At 40.2% G+C, this 16,341-nt stretch overlaps 1 protein-coding gene across 2 annotated transcripts in view; it reads left to right on the top strand.

Annotated features, from left to right (window-relative positions):
- Window positions 1-13,117, top strand: part of TNKS (tankyrase) — a gene marked incomplete at both ends in the record, with an annotated part of 101,791 nt that extends 88,674 nt beyond the window's left edge. Inside the window, 11 exons of one of the 2 annotated variants that reach the window (XM_079534994.1) lie at window positions 300-409; window positions 2,664-2,852; window positions 3,964-4,201; window positions 4,858-4,940; window positions 7,296-7,416; window positions 8,013-8,110; window positions 9,390-9,464; window positions 10,150-10,255; window positions 11,108-11,294; window positions 12,002-12,158; window positions 13,031-13,117. In XM_079534994.1, coding sequence (XP_079391120.1) covers window positions 300-409; window positions 2,664-2,852; window positions 3,964-4,201; window positions 4,858-4,940; window positions 7,296-7,416; window positions 8,013-8,110; window positions 9,390-9,464; window positions 10,150-10,255; window positions 11,108-11,294; window positions 12,002-12,158; window positions 13,031-13,117 — 1,451 coding nt within the window. Of the gene's footprint in view, window positions 1-299; window positions 410-2,663; window positions 2,853-3,963; window positions 4,238-4,857; window positions 4,941-7,295; window positions 7,417-8,012; window positions 8,111-9,389; window positions 9,465-10,149; window positions 10,256-11,107; window positions 11,295-12,001; window positions 12,159-13,030 lie in introns of both variants that reach the window. The other variant, XM_079534993.1, reaches the window with a different exon arrangement.
- Between the last annotated feature and the right edge of the window lie 3,224 nt (window positions 13,118-16,341).

Raw genomic sequence — 16,341 nt, 5'->3', positions numbered from 1 at the left:
CCTTGTGTCCCAGTCTGTGCCCATTCTTTCTTGTATTGGCACTGGACACCACTGTCAAGAGCCTGCATGTTTTGTCTGCTTCCCATAATATAATAAGAAGGGGTTGCAGAGCTTCAAGGACAACTTTACCATACAGAGTATTGTTAACTGGCACCTGTATTTCAGGAGTTAATATGGTTACTAGGAAAAAAAAAGAGCTTTTGCAGTTGAAAAAAATGTTTTAGCTACATTGCCTGACAATTTCTGTTTGCTGAACCCCTCCTAATACTCAATTTATTTTTCCTGTTTATTTTCTACAGCTGGTTACAACAATTTGGAAGTAGCTGAATACCTTCTTGAGCATGGTGCTGATGTTAATGCCCAGGACAAAGGTGGATTAATACCTCTACATAATGCAGCATCTTATGGGGTAGGTACAGGCTCTTTTGCTTGTGGACGCATCAACAGGGAGCTCCTAGAAGTCATCTCCAAAGCTGGTTATTTTGCAGTTGTCTCGCAGTGAACAACCTTAGCCTCTGATGGCATGAAATATTTGTTGAGCAAGTTGCTGATGTGCATCCTGTTTCTAGTCCCACAGATGTAGCTTGGTGAGGCATATTTGGGTGTAGCAGTTTGGAAAGATCACTTTGCCTTTCTGCAAGCAAGCAGATGCAAAGCATTGAATGTTTAAATTGTGTGTGACTGCTGAAAGAGGAAGGAACTCAGGTTGGTACTGAAAGATTTGTGTGGAAGTAAGAAGGGATCATGTCTGTTGCAGTGGGGCTGCTATGGTTGATTGAAGCTATTTTGGATGAGGCTGGTCCTCTTTCCTCTGTGTCTGTGCATACTACTTGCACAGATGCCTCAAAAGCAGCTGCTAATTGCAGATGAGTTGAGAAAAAGTGATTGTACAGAGATGGTGCTTGAGGAGATCCTAGCAGCATGCTTAAGGCTAGGCAGAGGACATAAGCTCAAAAACGGGTGGATTTGACAATCTAATTAAATGCTGTGTTACTGCAGGGCCATAGCATGAGAAGAGCAAAATCTAGGGGAGGCATTCTTAATGAATCCACATGTTTTGCTTTCTATTGAGATCTGAATGAGAAAGGCGTGGGGAAAAGTGCAGTGTTCACCTTCTTTCTAGTGAGTGTATCACTGAAATATAGCCTGCGTCATTTGCACTGGTTCTCTGTCATTCTGGGTATTTGATGTCCTAGAGAGCAAGAAGCTCTGAATACTGCTCAAGATATTGAAGTGCAACACTTTGGTTTTTCACTGCTGGTCCTAATATCAAGCAATACCATTCATCAGCTTCAATCATAAATACTAAGTGCTCGGCACGTTGCTTAGATCTAGAGATATATTCTGATACAAAGATTGTGCTCACTCATTCAAAGCATAGCAAACCAAAGCACACATTCTGTATGTCAATAAGGCATTCTTTATTGTCACATGGCAACATAAGAGATTGGTTCAAGCTGATAATCACTTCAAAATCATAGTGCCAGTTTAATTTGGTTATCTTGCTCTCTCTAGGAAAAGTTAATGAGGCTGTGTTTCAGTGCTTTTCCTGTAATTGCCCGTACTTCTGAGCTGTCATCAGCCCAGTCAGATCTCTGTAATGGGAGCAGGCAGATGAGTACTGCTTTCAGATGTTCAGATGCTGGCAAGTTCCACAGATGCAACCTTTTCCTCGTGAAGTGTTTTCAGTTCTCTCAGCTAGTGCTTCATTATGTGTGCCTCTCAGTAGGGTTTTGTGTCATGGCAGAGAAGCTGCAGGAAATGCAATTGATTTAAAAGTTTGGAAGAGGAAAAATAAGGTCAGCAGTAATTTCAAACCATTCAGAGCAAGCTTCTAGAGCTGTTAAGAGTCACTTAATTGCTGTTGAAAGAAAAAAATGAAATCCATTAGCAGAAGTCTTTGTTCTTCTGCTTACTATTTTCTGTATTTCATTCTCTTGCCTACTTCTTTTTTTTTTATTTCTAAGCTGTATTCCAGAAGTAATTTTATTGGTCAAAGAGAGTGAGTTTTCATTCACCAATTTTCTGTTATTTTAATCTGGGAGACTTCCAAGATAGAAGTTCCATAGTTGATGGAAGCATGGAGGTTTAAGTACTTTTGTAGCCTTCTTATGACACTCTTAATGAGATTTATCAATTACATGTCTCAAAATATGATTGGAGGAAGAATAAATTTGTGTTGGCTTGGGTTCCATGACAAAGCTCTGTATGCAGACGTCTAAGTGACGTCTAAGTAGTGTAGCATTGGAGTTCACATCTCCTAGTTGCGTCTCACAAATGTCACAGCACCATACATTTGTGTTTCCAGTTCTGCAAATGTTTTGACAGCTAAGCCTATGTGTTTTATGCTGGAAGATATATCAGGCCTGATCCTGTAGCTAGCACAGACTACTTACCATGTAGTTCAGGTGATTTGACAGAAATGTAATTCTGTGCTCAATCAAAAATGGACTGGTAAGGTTGATCCAGATTTAGTGACTGTGGAGCTGCAGGGTAGAGCCACACCTGATGAGTGCACTACTGCATAAAGAGGAAGTAAGTGGGTTAAAAAAAAAAAGGAAAGAGAAATTATGAAGTTCTCTAAGCATCATTATTCTCACCATAAAGTGGGAAATATGTTTTATTATCAGTGTTGTGTTCATTAAAATGTTTTTGTTTTCTAGCATGTGGACATTGCAGCGTTGCTGATCAAATACAATACGTGTGTAAATGCAACAGATAAGTGGGCATTCACACCATTGCATGAAGCAGCACAAAAAGGAAGGACGCAGCTGTGTGCTTTGCTCTTAGCTCATGGAGCAGATCCAACCATGAAGAATCAAGAGGGTCAGACACCACTAGACCTGGCAACAGTAAGTTTTTGCTGGAGTGCCAGCCACTGAGTGCTCTGGAAGGTTTGCTCTGCATATAAATGACTTTCTGGACCTTCAGCTTTCTCTGTGTCAAAGTAGAGGGAAATGAATGTCTCTAGGGTGCATTTGCAATTTCTTTTACCCATGGATATCCTCTGGCTGAGATCTTAACGTGGTTTGTGATAAAACGATCCCTTCTGCTAAAGGATTCACTCCTGGAATGAGTCTTTTCATTGCCAGAAGCTAATCTATCTGAAAATGCCCCCAGTGGTAGTCAGCCTGTGTGGGCTGTCAGTAATGATTTCACTGAACCTGGAAGAGAAATGAGATGAGGTTTTATTGGAAGGGAATCACTTAGTAGTTGATTATGGTTGGTGCCTGAGTATTACCTCAGCTCTTTTTTGACGAGCTCCAAAACAACATCCTAGAATTTGTGAGTGACTGTCTAATCTATTTTGAAACTGGCACTGTACACTTTCTTGTTAGTGGTGATGGTGGCAGATGGTGAAGGAACCTAAGAAGGTTGTGTGAACATGCATGTGTCAGCTTAACCATTCTTGCTAAAGTAGATAACTACACTCAAATTGGATGCCATATCCATTTCTGGTGCAAGAATCACAGAAGGACGTGTCAAGAGGAAATTCTTGAAGATGAGGATTCTTTTTAATTTAGTCTATAAAGGCATTTTGCAGTCCAGTTGCTAGCCAAGTTCATAGTCTTCCTGAAGTTCCTGTTGGTTTTTTGTTTTAAATATTAAGAGATTATCATGGCAAAGGGAAGGGTAGAGTTTTCCATTGAAACTTTGATCCAGTGCAAAATGCTTGACCAGAATTAACTGACACAAATTGAGATGGTGTTGTGCGGCCTAAGTTGCTGAGGATAATGTTTTTATATTGCTGTACCTGCCTTAAACACCTGTGACGTCTCTGTGCAATGTCTTGGAATGCTCTAGCAGCCATAAATTCCCATGTTAGAAAAACAGGAGATTTTCCTTTTAACTGGGAGAATAGGGTGGTTAATTAAAAAAAGGGTTCCAAGAAAAAACTCTTTACAGAGATCAGTGGCTTGTGATACAACTGAGCCTCAAGTTCAATGTTTCTGTGTTTTTCAGGCTGATGATATCAGAGCTCTGCTGATAGATGCAATGCCTCCAGAAGCTTTACCTACATGCTTTAAGCCTCAAGCAACTGTTGTTAGTGCCTCCTTGATCTCGCCAGCATCTACGCCATCCTGCCTCTCTGCTGCCAGCAGTATAGACAACCTCACCGGGCCGCTGGCAGAACTAGCGGTCGGAGGGGCATCAAATACTGGTGATGGAGCAGCGGGAACTGAAAGGAAGGAGGGAGAAGGTGCATTTGCTGCTGGACAAGTTTGCATTGCTAGAAGTACAGTAGTTTAGATTCACAGCAGCTCTTGTTTTTATCTGAAAAGCATTTCTGACCAGGCAGAAATTACTGCACAGTTTGAACTGTTGTCCACATTGTGAAGTGTCTGATGTTTCTCTGTTCTGATGTGCTCTGCAGGAATGTTGTTGGCTGTTCACTTATCTTTGCTTTTCACAGTTAGTTCTGATTACAAAAGCATATCTGATTATGTGCCCAGATGTTTGTTGTTGATTTTATCCAGAAGATCCAATGAGAATTAATTTGACAATGTTATGATAGTGAAGACTTTTTAGATCTTTTGATTCTTATTTGGAATACATGCTGTATATCAGCATCTGGGTGATTACATACCAAAAATACACCCAGTCTTCATTTCCTTCCCCTTGCAATATGAGCCTCTGGCACAGACTGATTGTGCTTTTCATTATTTGATACTGAGGAGGGGAATAGTGATGATATTTGCACTGATGTTTCACACAGTGGAAGTGGATTGTTTTTTATAAGGCAAATTGGTTGTATGAAAAATAAGTGACTGGGATTTTAAGATAAGTGGTATTTGTTGGTTTATTTACTTATTTGAATTGAGTGTGTGAGATTAAATGATTTTTTTCTTGTTACAGTTTCTGGTCTTGACATGAACATTACTCAGTTCCTGAAAAGCCTTGGTCTTGAGCACCTTCGGGACATCTTTGAGACAGAACAGGTAAGTGTCAAGTGTTTTCTGAGTGTTTTGAAGAGAGACTTCAATTCCCTGATTTTAAAAGAGAGCAAAAAGATGACTTTACATCTGCAGGAAAAAAAAAAAAAACAGGTGCAGTAATGAATGCATTGGCAAATGCTTTACAGTGAGGTAGAGACAAAAATATCTGCCTGTTTGATTTAATTATCAGTGGTTTTCACTTTCTTAAAAAATGGTGATTGCTAATTTGGTTTGTATTCTGAGAACTGCATATGAACGTTTAATTAACTTTTGAACATAAGGGGCAATTAGAAAATTTAGGTTGGAACATCACCTTCACTTATCCTGTAGCAATCTTGATATCTGAAGAAACTTTTCACCATCTATACTGCTACATGTGACGCTTAAATTAGATGTAGGAATTCCTCCAGTTTGACCCCTAAACTGAACTAGAAATCTAGTTGAGTAGTGTGATCAGTCTAGAGAATGCAGAAGTGTGGTTTCCTAGTGGGTTAGGACTGCAGCATTAATTGAATTTGCAGAGCTAAAAAGTTTTAAATACAGTTGAGAGATGGGGAAAGCTGCGAAGTTATCAACAATTTGCAGTGTATGAAAAGAATACAACTCATTACAATTCCAGAAGCTTACATTTCTGTAAGGTATTTATGGCCTATTTTTATGTACTGTTTTCTTAGATTTAACATTTTACGAGTTAAAAAAAATTATTTGTGTGAATAAGATGGACAGTGGTGGATGTAAAAAGTACAAGGAGGATGGATTTGATGGTGTTCTTTCCTCACATTTTTGCTGTTAATCTTTTGTGATGGATCAGGAAATAAATATTTTAAATGTAATTTGTTACTTACAGAAAAGCCTCCAAATTCTTCCACGAAACGTTACAGAGGTATCTCCCTCCCCAAAGTTGCCATGCTATATAATATCTTTTCCCTTCTTACACATAAGCATAGGCTCTAGTCTTTAACTTGGAACTGCTTCTAGTAAGAAGCAAACCGACCCCAAATGAGTTTGTATTCTACTCAGTTTTTGTTCTTATTTTATTATTTTTCCCACCTTCCACTCGCTGTGCTGCTTTTGTCCGGTTTTTGCTTCCTTAACTTCTAACCTGTTTTTAAGATCTTTCCCTGCTAATAAGATTTAACAATTTAAATCAGGTCCATCATTTCTGAAATCACTAAGCTGCTCTTGTAGGTTTGTCTAAAAATAAGCTCATCATCCTACTACCTTCATGTTCATTTTTTCTACTCGGCTAATCTCATAATGATATTGGGTCGGTGCTGGTGCTGTCTGTTATGTCTTTTCTCTGTTTTTTTTTTAACGTTTCTGTGCACATGATGAATGTCTTCAGTGGCTTTTCCACAGCAATCTCATTAGGGCTCAGTTGCACAGTTGTTCAAATTTTCTATAATTCCTTGCTGGAATTGCTTTCTCTTGGATTTGTGGTACTCTGTAGTTGACAGTGTTGATATCTGCAAGTCCAGTTTTGCTATTGATCTACCTGGTTTTTAAGCAAGTTGTATGGGTTCCTATTATTTGCTGTGCTTCCAATTCTGATTTAATGTAAAATTGGAAGTAGGCTTTATACAGTTACCTCCATTACATTAAATCTTTGTTTCACATAACCACCTTAGCACAGAATTGCCTTACAGCAATGAAAAATGTGTATTTCCTTTAGCACCTATATCCTTCTCTTTTTCAATTTCAAAAATAGTTTGACAGCTTGTTTTATTATTTGTCTATTTCCACCAATAATCTCTTTGACCTTGATGTCTAAAATCATGTCAGGTGATTGTGGATGTATTTGTATATTACAATAACATAACTAGTTATGCCTGTCCTCACAATGCTAATTATTGCCCAAAATGGAGCGTGAAAAATAGTTGGGATAGTTGACTTAACCTAGCCAACTCACTGGCTTCATCTCTGTGCAGGCACATGTGTGGATATGCACACACCATAATATACCAATGTGAAATACCTTTTTGGTTGCACAGTGAAAATTCTGAATTAACTAGAAGGTGAGACCTTGAATGCTTCAGAAATGTTCCATGCTTTGACTTGTCCCAACTTTTCCATGCATCCTCCTCCTACATAAGAAGAAATGGTTTTTACAGCCTCCTGCGAGAATGAGCTCTTGTCAATTGCTGTAAGAGAAGCTACAGCAGCTTGGGCTGTAGCAGCTGGACATGGTCCTGTTTGAGGGAGGGGTGTGCCACAAGGTGGCAGCAGTTAAGGATATGGTAAAAATGTGTTCTTTTGGTTGTAGCACAAATACAATCCATTTTCTGAACTAATGTATATTTGGCTTTGGGAGTCGAGCCAGGTTTGGCTGGTGATTTTTGTGATTTTCCACCTTTCCAGATAACCCTAGATGTGTTGGCAGACATGGGACATGAGGAGCTTAAAGAAATAGGGATTAACGCCTATGGCCACCGACACAAATTGATAAAAGGTGTGGAGAGGCTTCTAGGAGGCCAGCAAGGTAAATATGATGGTTTTTACTGGTTAGTCTGAGTAGCACAGAACAGGCTCCCAGAAGTCCCCTGCTGTAAATGTACACATTGATACCAGGAATTGAAAGAGCATGGTTGTTTGGAAAACATGCTCACTGATTTGGGTTGAAACAGGACTGAGTGGCTGCCCATCATTCCAGAGAATGGACAACCCTGAGACAGCTGTGGAAGCTGTGCCCATTTGCAGGGGTTCCGTTTGACCAAGGAGGGGGAGCTTTTGGGTTGATTTGCCCTTCATATAGGCCAGCTGTATCCTAATGCCTAGGCTTGATGCTATGCTACTTGAGTGCTTCTCTTAAAGCACAAATCACAAACTGTAGTGGTCACACCTGCATTTTCCTTCTCTCTCTGAAGACCCTGCTGCCAATGAAAGTACTTCATCTTTTGAAGGTTATTTAGGTGATTTATTAAGGTTATTTTTAGTCCTTGTGTTTATTTTGTGCTTCCTGCCTCCCGGGGTTGTATAAGCAGAAAAATTGCAATGTTTTGTAAAAATAAGTCTGGCTTTATTTTCCCCAATGATTTTTTTTTTTTTTTTAACTTCTCTAATTCCTTCCCTTTGTAGGTACCAATCCGTATTTAACTTTCCACTGCGTGAGTCAGGGGACTATTCTCCTTGACCTTGCACCTGATGATAAGGAGTATCAGTCCGTTGAAGAGGAGGTATTGCAGTTATCTTTTTTGGTGGTGGTGCATTTCCTTCGTCACCTAATCCTTAGAGCTGAATCTTGCAACACGCTGAAAGTGATAAAAGTGCTTTGGTGAACTGCACAGATCTGATGCGGAGTTTAGAGCTTTAGTTTGTTTCAGTTTATACTGATGATGATTTCTTTTACTGTTTCCTGCCAGTTTTTTTCTTTAAATACGTGATTTTGTTTCTCATTTCCTGCTAACCTAATTTTGCCTTGCTGGCATTGTTCTGGATGTCGTCTCAGAGCTAGGGCTTACATAGCTTATCAGAGAAAGGCACACCTGTGAAAGGCAAAGGCTGTGTGTGGAGACTGGGAGATTAAGGCCGTGCAAGTCTGGAGGCATTCTTTTTGCTCAGGCCGTTTCTGCGTGTGAACCAGCTTGTTTTCTCTTGTCTCAGTGGTTTAGTTAATCTGTAACCTAGATAAGCTGCTCTTGGATAAGCAGGGATGACTGTAATTTTTCCTCCCACACACAGGCTGTTTTATTTGAGTCAACTACAAGCAGTTACCATTTTGAAAGGAAAAGCTTAAGAGGAAAGAGACTTTCTTAAGAGTTATGTTTGAAATAAACACTTCATTGTTCTTTCAGCTGCTTGTGTAATGATGTTACTTTGTAGCACAGAAGGATTGCTGCCAGTACCCTGGAATATTTTTTTTATCAGTAACTCTGCAAACTGGAGTTTGTGCGGATTTTTTGTATAATGTCTGACAGAAAGAGTCACTTGTTTACTACAGTAAATTGGGATGAGTTGTTACTAAACGTTGGTGCTGTGGGTATAAATACCACTGGGAAAAAAAATGGTAAAATTGTTGAAATTCTGAGAACCTTCTAATGCCATAGGAAAACTTAGTGTTCATGTCACTAAGAAATACAAGCTATAGTTGTTAGAAATACATTTGTTATTACTTCAAAATGATCTTTTGGTTTGAGTTTTTTTTTTAATCTGAAGTCTTCCAGTAGTGTAATGTTGATAGCAAGTGCCAATCCTCTTCCCTATGTAGGTTTTATTATAATATTGAATAATTGCAACATTCAGTTTCTCAAACAGTACCATAAAGCTTGAATAGTGTGTTGGGTGCCTGAAGAAAAGTATATCTCTGTTTAAAATTGTCTTTTTTGGCACCTCTTAGTTAATTTTCAACCCAGATTCTGTTGCTGTCTGTGATGTAGTAAGACAGATGCTGCATGATTACTTTTCCTTAATAACAAGTTCTATGTGCTGAACATTCTGTTGTGTTCATTGATGTAGATGCAAAGTACAATCCGGGAGCACAGGGATGGTGGAAATGCTGGTGGGATTTTCAACAGGTACAATGTCATCAGGGTAAGTTTCAAAGCCTTGTAGTTCAATGTAGCAAAATAAGTTGGTACTTATGCAAGCACACAGAATTGATTTAACAGATCAACCTTTTAAGCGTAGAGCTCTTTGTTGGTATGATAACCAATTACAGAGTTAAAGCAAGCACCGAGTACTAAACTTATACTGATTGTGTGCTTGGCATATGGAGTGAGGAAGAAGTGTCCACTTGTGCTTTTAAAGAAGTCTAAAGAAGTCATGGAATGGTTTGAGTTGGGAGGGACTTCAATGGCCATCCACTTCCAATCCCCTGCCATGGGCAGGGTTGCCACCAACCAGATAGTGAACATTAAACCTAAGCCTTCAGAAAGCTAGGCCTGTTCAAGAGAGGCCAAAGCAGGGAGGGAACGAGTTTCAGACAGTCTGTAGTTCATGATGGTATTACCTAGTCTGAGGGGAGAAGCCTGAAAGCTTGCCTTAAACCCGAGAACTTAAGCTGTAATTCACAATAAATGTGAACGTCTTGAAGCGTATGTTCCTGACTTGGTTGTAAGGGCATGTTCAGAACGGGCATGTTTTCTTTGGTTTGTGGGGTTTTTTTGTACCATTTGTGCATCTTGCTGTGCTTCTCTGTAGAATTTCTGCAAACTTTTTTGAAACCATATTTCACTTATTTTGAGTTGCATACTTAATGCTTGTTGTTCCACTGCAGATTCAAAAGGTTGTGAATAAAAAGTTGCGGGAGAGATTCTGTCACAGGCAGAAGGAGGTCTCAGAAGAGAATCATAATCATCACAATGAGCGCATGTTGTTTCATGGTAATGAAGTGATAACGGTTTGTATGTACTGGTATTAAAAAAAAAAAGGAAACCAGAAGCACACAGGAACCCATAGACATTGTTAGTGTGGCTGTTTTTGCCATCCTGTACAATAGTTGTTTTTCTATGCTAAAAATGCATAGGTGTGGGGGTGGTGAAGGTATTCTATGCAATCCGTAACGCTCCACTAGGTACAAAATACATTTATAAAATGCTGTATCTCAGCCATTGCCATTAAAACTGATGGTAACTGCTGGGGGGACTGTACACTGCTGTGAGAAATGCAAGTTATCTTCTGAAAAAGGGGAGCAGCACATACTAAAAAGCATTTTTCCCTGGCACTTCAGGTAACCATGAGGGAAAGGAATCAAAACTAACCATGAGCTTAAGCAGGATGTTCTCCAGAAGCATCCAGAAGTGCCTGCAAATGACAACTGTCTAGTGCAAATGACTCCTGCCATAGCACCTTCTATGATTCTGTGTAGGAAATTGGTTTAGGGTGTGATTGTCCTGATAAATATGCCCTTTATTAGAGAGTACTGACTGCTGAAGAAAGTGTGCACTGACAAGATAAATTGTGTTGAAATGTGAGGAGGGAGTGGGAAGGCCACTTAATGAGATCTGTAACTGAGTAAGATGTGACTCACACGTGGGATTTTGTTGGTATAGAATGATAAATCCCACACATCACTGCATCCTGCTGGGTATCGCCCCCTTACAGCTGACTGAGCACACTTTGTGGTATTTAATGATCTATCTGAGGCAGAAAAAGCTCCTCTTGACATAAAGCCCAAAATTACTACAGGTCTTAACAGCTGTGTGATAACACTTCTTTTTGTGTTTTTTTTTTAGGGTCTCCTTTTATTAATGCTATCATTCACAAAGGATTTGATGAAAGGCATGCATACATTGGAGGAATGTTTGGAGCTGGAATTTATTTTGCAGAGAACTCTTCAAAGAGCAACCAATATGTGTATGGGATAGGAGGAGGAACAGGCTGTCCCACACACAAAGACAGGTCCTGTTACATCTGCCACAGGTATGTCTCCAGCAGAGTTCCTTGTAGGTATAACTCCAGCTGTCCTGGTTTTTATGACCCTGGCATAGGATGAATTGTGGGGAAAGAATAGCCAGTTGAGTTCTGTCATGGTGGGGAAAATGCACTTTTTCCGTTGGTTGGGGCTGAACAGAAGCAGACATAAATGTGAGTCCCACAGAAAGGTCAGAGTGGGTATAAATCAAAGTGAGTGGTGACTCAGGAATGAGACTTGAAATAGCAAGTTTGAAAATGAAGAGTCAGACAAAAAAAACAATTAAACTGCAGGCAATCTTAGAACAAAACTGCACTGCTAAGTGGTGATCAGCAGTATGGTTTGGTCCTACAGATCAGATAATTTTGGAGGTAGTGAGCAGGACTTAATCACAGCTTTGTTTTGTACTGAAGTAGATCGATGTGCTTTTCATGCTTTGACACTCACCCTGCTGGTTGGAACTAGAAGAGTTTCAGTTTTGTACAACAGCTTTATAGAAAATGAACTAGAGCAGGCCTCCATGCAACAGCTATACAAAGCATGTGTTTTCCCTTCTGAATGTCAAGAGGGAATTTTTAGACACAGCTTTAGAACTGGTTTCTAAAACTGCTTCTCCAAAAACCTTTGAGAAATTATAGCAAATGGAAGTCTGAAATCATTCTGGAAGCTTACGTCTCTCGGAAATGTTAACACGGTGTTTCTCTTTTCGTTTTAGACAAATGCTTTTCTGCAGAGTGACCCTTGGAAAATCCTTTCTTCAGTTCAGTACCATGAAGATGGCACACGCCCCTCCAGGACACCATTCAGTTATTGGCAGGCCAAGTGTGAATGGACTTGCATACGCTGAATACGTTATCTATAGAGGAGAACAGGTAGGTGGCTAGTGACGACTAACAGAGCTTGGAGTTTCAGAAGGGATATAAATGATTTTCCACTTCAGGTGGGCTCTCTTGGATTTTTTCACTTAATTGTAAAAATAAACAGTAAACTATATTGAGGCAGGAAGTGCTGCTCCTTTCCACTGAGCTTCTCTGATCCACATTGTGGAAAATGGCCTCATTCCTCCTCTGTGGCACTGAGCAGAGCCTATTAAGAGATGTAGTTTTCGTGAGTATATACTGTTTCTCCCACTGCATTTAAGTGACATTACTGCAGTAACAAGAACATTTGCATTTCTGTGGTTTTATAGATAGTGAGTATTCTGAGCTTTTTACCTGTGGATTCCCAGCTGTGGCAATATCCCTGTCTCCCCTTATGGCAACAGAAATAGCACAGCAGTCTTCAGGAGCTGATTTTTATTCTGAGTAACTCAGCAGAGGCTCTTAGCCTAGAAGAATGTTTTGCTCACTGCCTTGGATGATTCAAAGATTATAAAATAAATTCAAGTTGGAAAAAACCTTGGGTAGTCATCTAAAGCAACCTCTTGTTCACCCTTTCTTGCACAGCAGATTGCTGAAGGCTTTGACCAGGTAGGACATGAAAGAGAATGATGCTTCAGAGTTTCTCTGCGTAGCTTGTTCCTCTGCTTAATTATCCTCAGAGCAGAAAATACGTGCTTTGTATCCTAAGGAACCTTCCCTGGATTTGTTAATTTCATTCAGCTGCCTGAAATCTGCATTTTCTTTTGCATTCTTTAACACAGAGCTGATTCTTGCATTGCCCTTCCTAGTCATCATTTGAAATCCAAAATGCAAAGTTACTGAGTGTACCCTTCTGTAAAACAGTCTTTTTTCTTGACTTTTAGGCATATCCAGAATATCTTATTACATACCAGATTGTGAAACCAGAAGCTCCTTCACAGACAGGAACAGCAGCAGAGCAAAAGACCTAGTAGCTGCAGAACAGTGAAGAAGGATGCGACTTCAATCTTGGACTGGGTGGATATGTGTTCAGGATATCAGTATCATATAAAATTCTTAATCTGGAAATAAGCTGTATGTCTTTTATAAAGCATTGCTGTCTTGATGAATATGATAAGAGTAACTCTTGCATACTCAACTGCTATATTGTTCCTTTTGAGGAAGGTTTACAAGAGACTGCCTTTTAATAATGCATCTCAGGCTCTTAGTCTCTACCATTACCATGTGCAAAATAATGTTGTTTTGATCTAGACTTTGAGAACATTGTGCAAGCAGAAATCTTTATCAAGGCCATCTCACATGTTAAAATCTCAGACACTACTGTTCTACTTACTTTATTTGCAGATAAACTGCATTAAGTCCATAATTTTCCTTTCAGCATGCAGCATTCATTTTATGTTTTCAGAAAGTCTCAGTCAGCTATTTATTTTCCTTTTGTATTCTGGAGTTGAGCCAGAACCTACTTAAAGGTATTTTGCACAAAGTCAAGTTGACTAAAACCATTAACAATGCAATATCAAATTCATCTGAGAAGGGGCTAGGTCCAGTTCTTCAAGATAAGGGTTTTTTTGCACACCTCTGAGCAAATGATACTGATATGTGAGTGTTACTTTAGAGTGGAGACAAATCACGTTTTGGTTTGCTGAGTTGTCTGCATGAATTTTCTGGGGAAACCCAACAGAAGTGTCAAACCAACTCTTGTGCTTGAAAGGACTTGATACAGCAGGTCAATGTCCTCTGCTGATATCTCTAAAAGAACATTTTATAAGGCTGCTATCAAGTGTGTGCAGTTTGTGAAACACTCTCCCCTTACAGTGGCATAGGGTTTTGTTGGGATATAGTTGACAGGTCAGAAGACCACACCTGCAAGGATGTATCTGGGTCACATCCCTCTATATGAGACACAGAAGATGATTCTCAGACTGGTAAGGGAGAATGTGTTACAGCAGTTTCGTGTTACACCTGTTTGACATTGTGGTTGTTGAACAGCTTAAGTGGTTTACAAAAATAATTTTTTAAAATACGTGTATTACATCTTTATTTGGAAAACTTTTTTAAAAAGATCAGTTGGGAAGTCAATTTGCTCGCAGGTATACCAGAGGACAGAGCTGGGATGTACTCACCCTAACCCCCTTCCATGCAAGTTCCTGGGTTTATTTTGCTGGGTAGGAGAAAGTTATATTTCAGCGTTGCATAGCACAGCATCAGACAACTTGGAAGTCTCCCTCATGAACAATACGGATTTAACAAAAGTATAAATCAATTTCTTTTGTTTTTTTTTTGAGTTGTTTTTACAACTTCAGAGAAGGTTGAAAGTCAAGCTGTTATTAGTAGTTTTGGTTTTGTTTTTAAACCATCAATATGAGATGTTTTCCAGCATCAAGCACATCATGGCTGAAGGTAACATGTTCCCTTGAACAGGCTGTCCATTTCCCTATCGACCGGCACTGCTGAAAAGCTGATGATCCAGTTCATGCATTCCAGCTTCATCACTCTTTAAGTGAGGGAATGACAGAATACCATGCTTTCAGTTTGTAAAAAGGTGTACTCCCTGCCAATGGGGTTTGCTCGGGGTGTTTGGACAAAACAGAGTTTTCACTTTCAGCTTTAAGACACAGAATTTTCATTTTTAGCATTAAAACTGTAGTGTTGAAGCAAGTTATCCTCCTGGAGGAATTGCACCCACTGTAAAATCAGTCATCTGATGCAGTCTGGCTGCCTGCACATCCACTCTGTAATATCTATAAAGAAAACCTTAGAAATAGCAATACTGCAGCAGATCTCGAGCTTTGGGTTTTATTTCTCTCGAGCTGGCACTGGATCTATGGTTTTCACTTCATTTTGTGACCTGATGAAGTAATCAGCTTCGCAGTCCAAGCCAGGCTCTGGCCTAGTTGTCCTTTTAATCAGACATCATTGACACAGTCGGATGGTTGTATTTTGGCTACTTGTTTAGTAGTGTTAGAATTGCAGAGATCACCACTAGGCTTTGAAGCTTTGTATTCATCATTTAAGTTTGGGGTTTGTTTTTAATTTAGTTAAGAATGGAGTAGGAGATGTGCCTATCTACACTAGGGTTTCAAGATAGCGATGAGGGTGAGTGTGGCTCGCCATCCCCATTAGACATAGTGATTAAAAAAATGAATTGTGCTGCGTAGATGAGCAAAATAGTTAATGTGTGTGTGGAAGTTGAAAGCTTTACATCTTTGAAAAACAAGAACAAACCTAAAAACAAAACCCCACCAGGCCCACACCAGATTTTGTTCTTGCTTGTTGTTTCCTGTGTGCTAATTGAACAAAATCTGGGTTTCTTCAAGAGCTGTGAAGTTCTGGAGTACAAAAATACACTGTTTGGTATCTTGAAACTGCCCATGTTACGTATCTGATGTTCTGTGCAGAGTAAAAGGCGCTGTGTGAAGAAATGATTTTGCAGTGGCTTTTGTCTCATAACAGTCCCATGCCCATCCATAGCCAGCACAGAGGGACATTACAGTCTGGTGGGCTGTGCAGACTAGCGTGTGCCTCTGCTGGCCAAAGTTGTGTGTGTGCGTCTGCGTGTGTGTGTGTGTGTCTCCTCTTGTGGCTCAGAACATGGTGAGGATCTTCCCATCAGTGTCTGTTACCTATGGAAAAGCTGGCAGTGGTTGAGCTGCTGCTGACACTGTTTGGCTTGCAGTAGGGTTGCTGCTGCTTTAGCTGAGGGAGTTGATGTAAGAGCTCCTAGTTCCAGAAATAGGATTTGGCAGGGTGCCTCGTCCTGAGCAGGGCTGTCCCCTGGTGATGGGATGCTTGCTTGCAGCACCGCATCACCAACAGAGGCATGATAGAAGCGAGGATGCAGGAAGGTGCTGGGCTAAGCCAGGTTTGGGAGCCTGGCACCTCTCAGTGGCTCCAGGCAGAGCCATTCCCTGTGGGATTAATGTGGTGCCTTGCAGAGGGGATGGTGCTTGTCCTGAGCTGGTGCCTTTTACCCTTAGACCAGTGCTTTGAAACAGCTGTGATAGGGCCTCAGTGAGCAGACAGAGCGGCGCTTCACCAAGTCTGAAGCGGGAGGTTCTGGCTCTCCAGGGTTGAGGTTGTATCCATGACACAGGGTGGCATAGCAGTCTGAACGCTGTCAGCAAAACTTGTCAGAATTAAAACCAGAGTACAGCGTCTCAGCGTGGTACATCTTTCTTTCTCTTCCTTACTTCTC

Source organism: Tetrao urogallus, assembly GCF_951394365.1.
Source record: "Tetrao urogallus genome assembly, chromosome: 4".
Taxonomy (NCBI): Eukaryota; Metazoa; Chordata; class Aves; order Galliformes; family Phasianidae; genus Tetrao; species Tetrao urogallus.
Note: the sequence above shows the minus strand (reverse complement) of the source record. Positions and strands in the feature narration are given on the sequence as shown.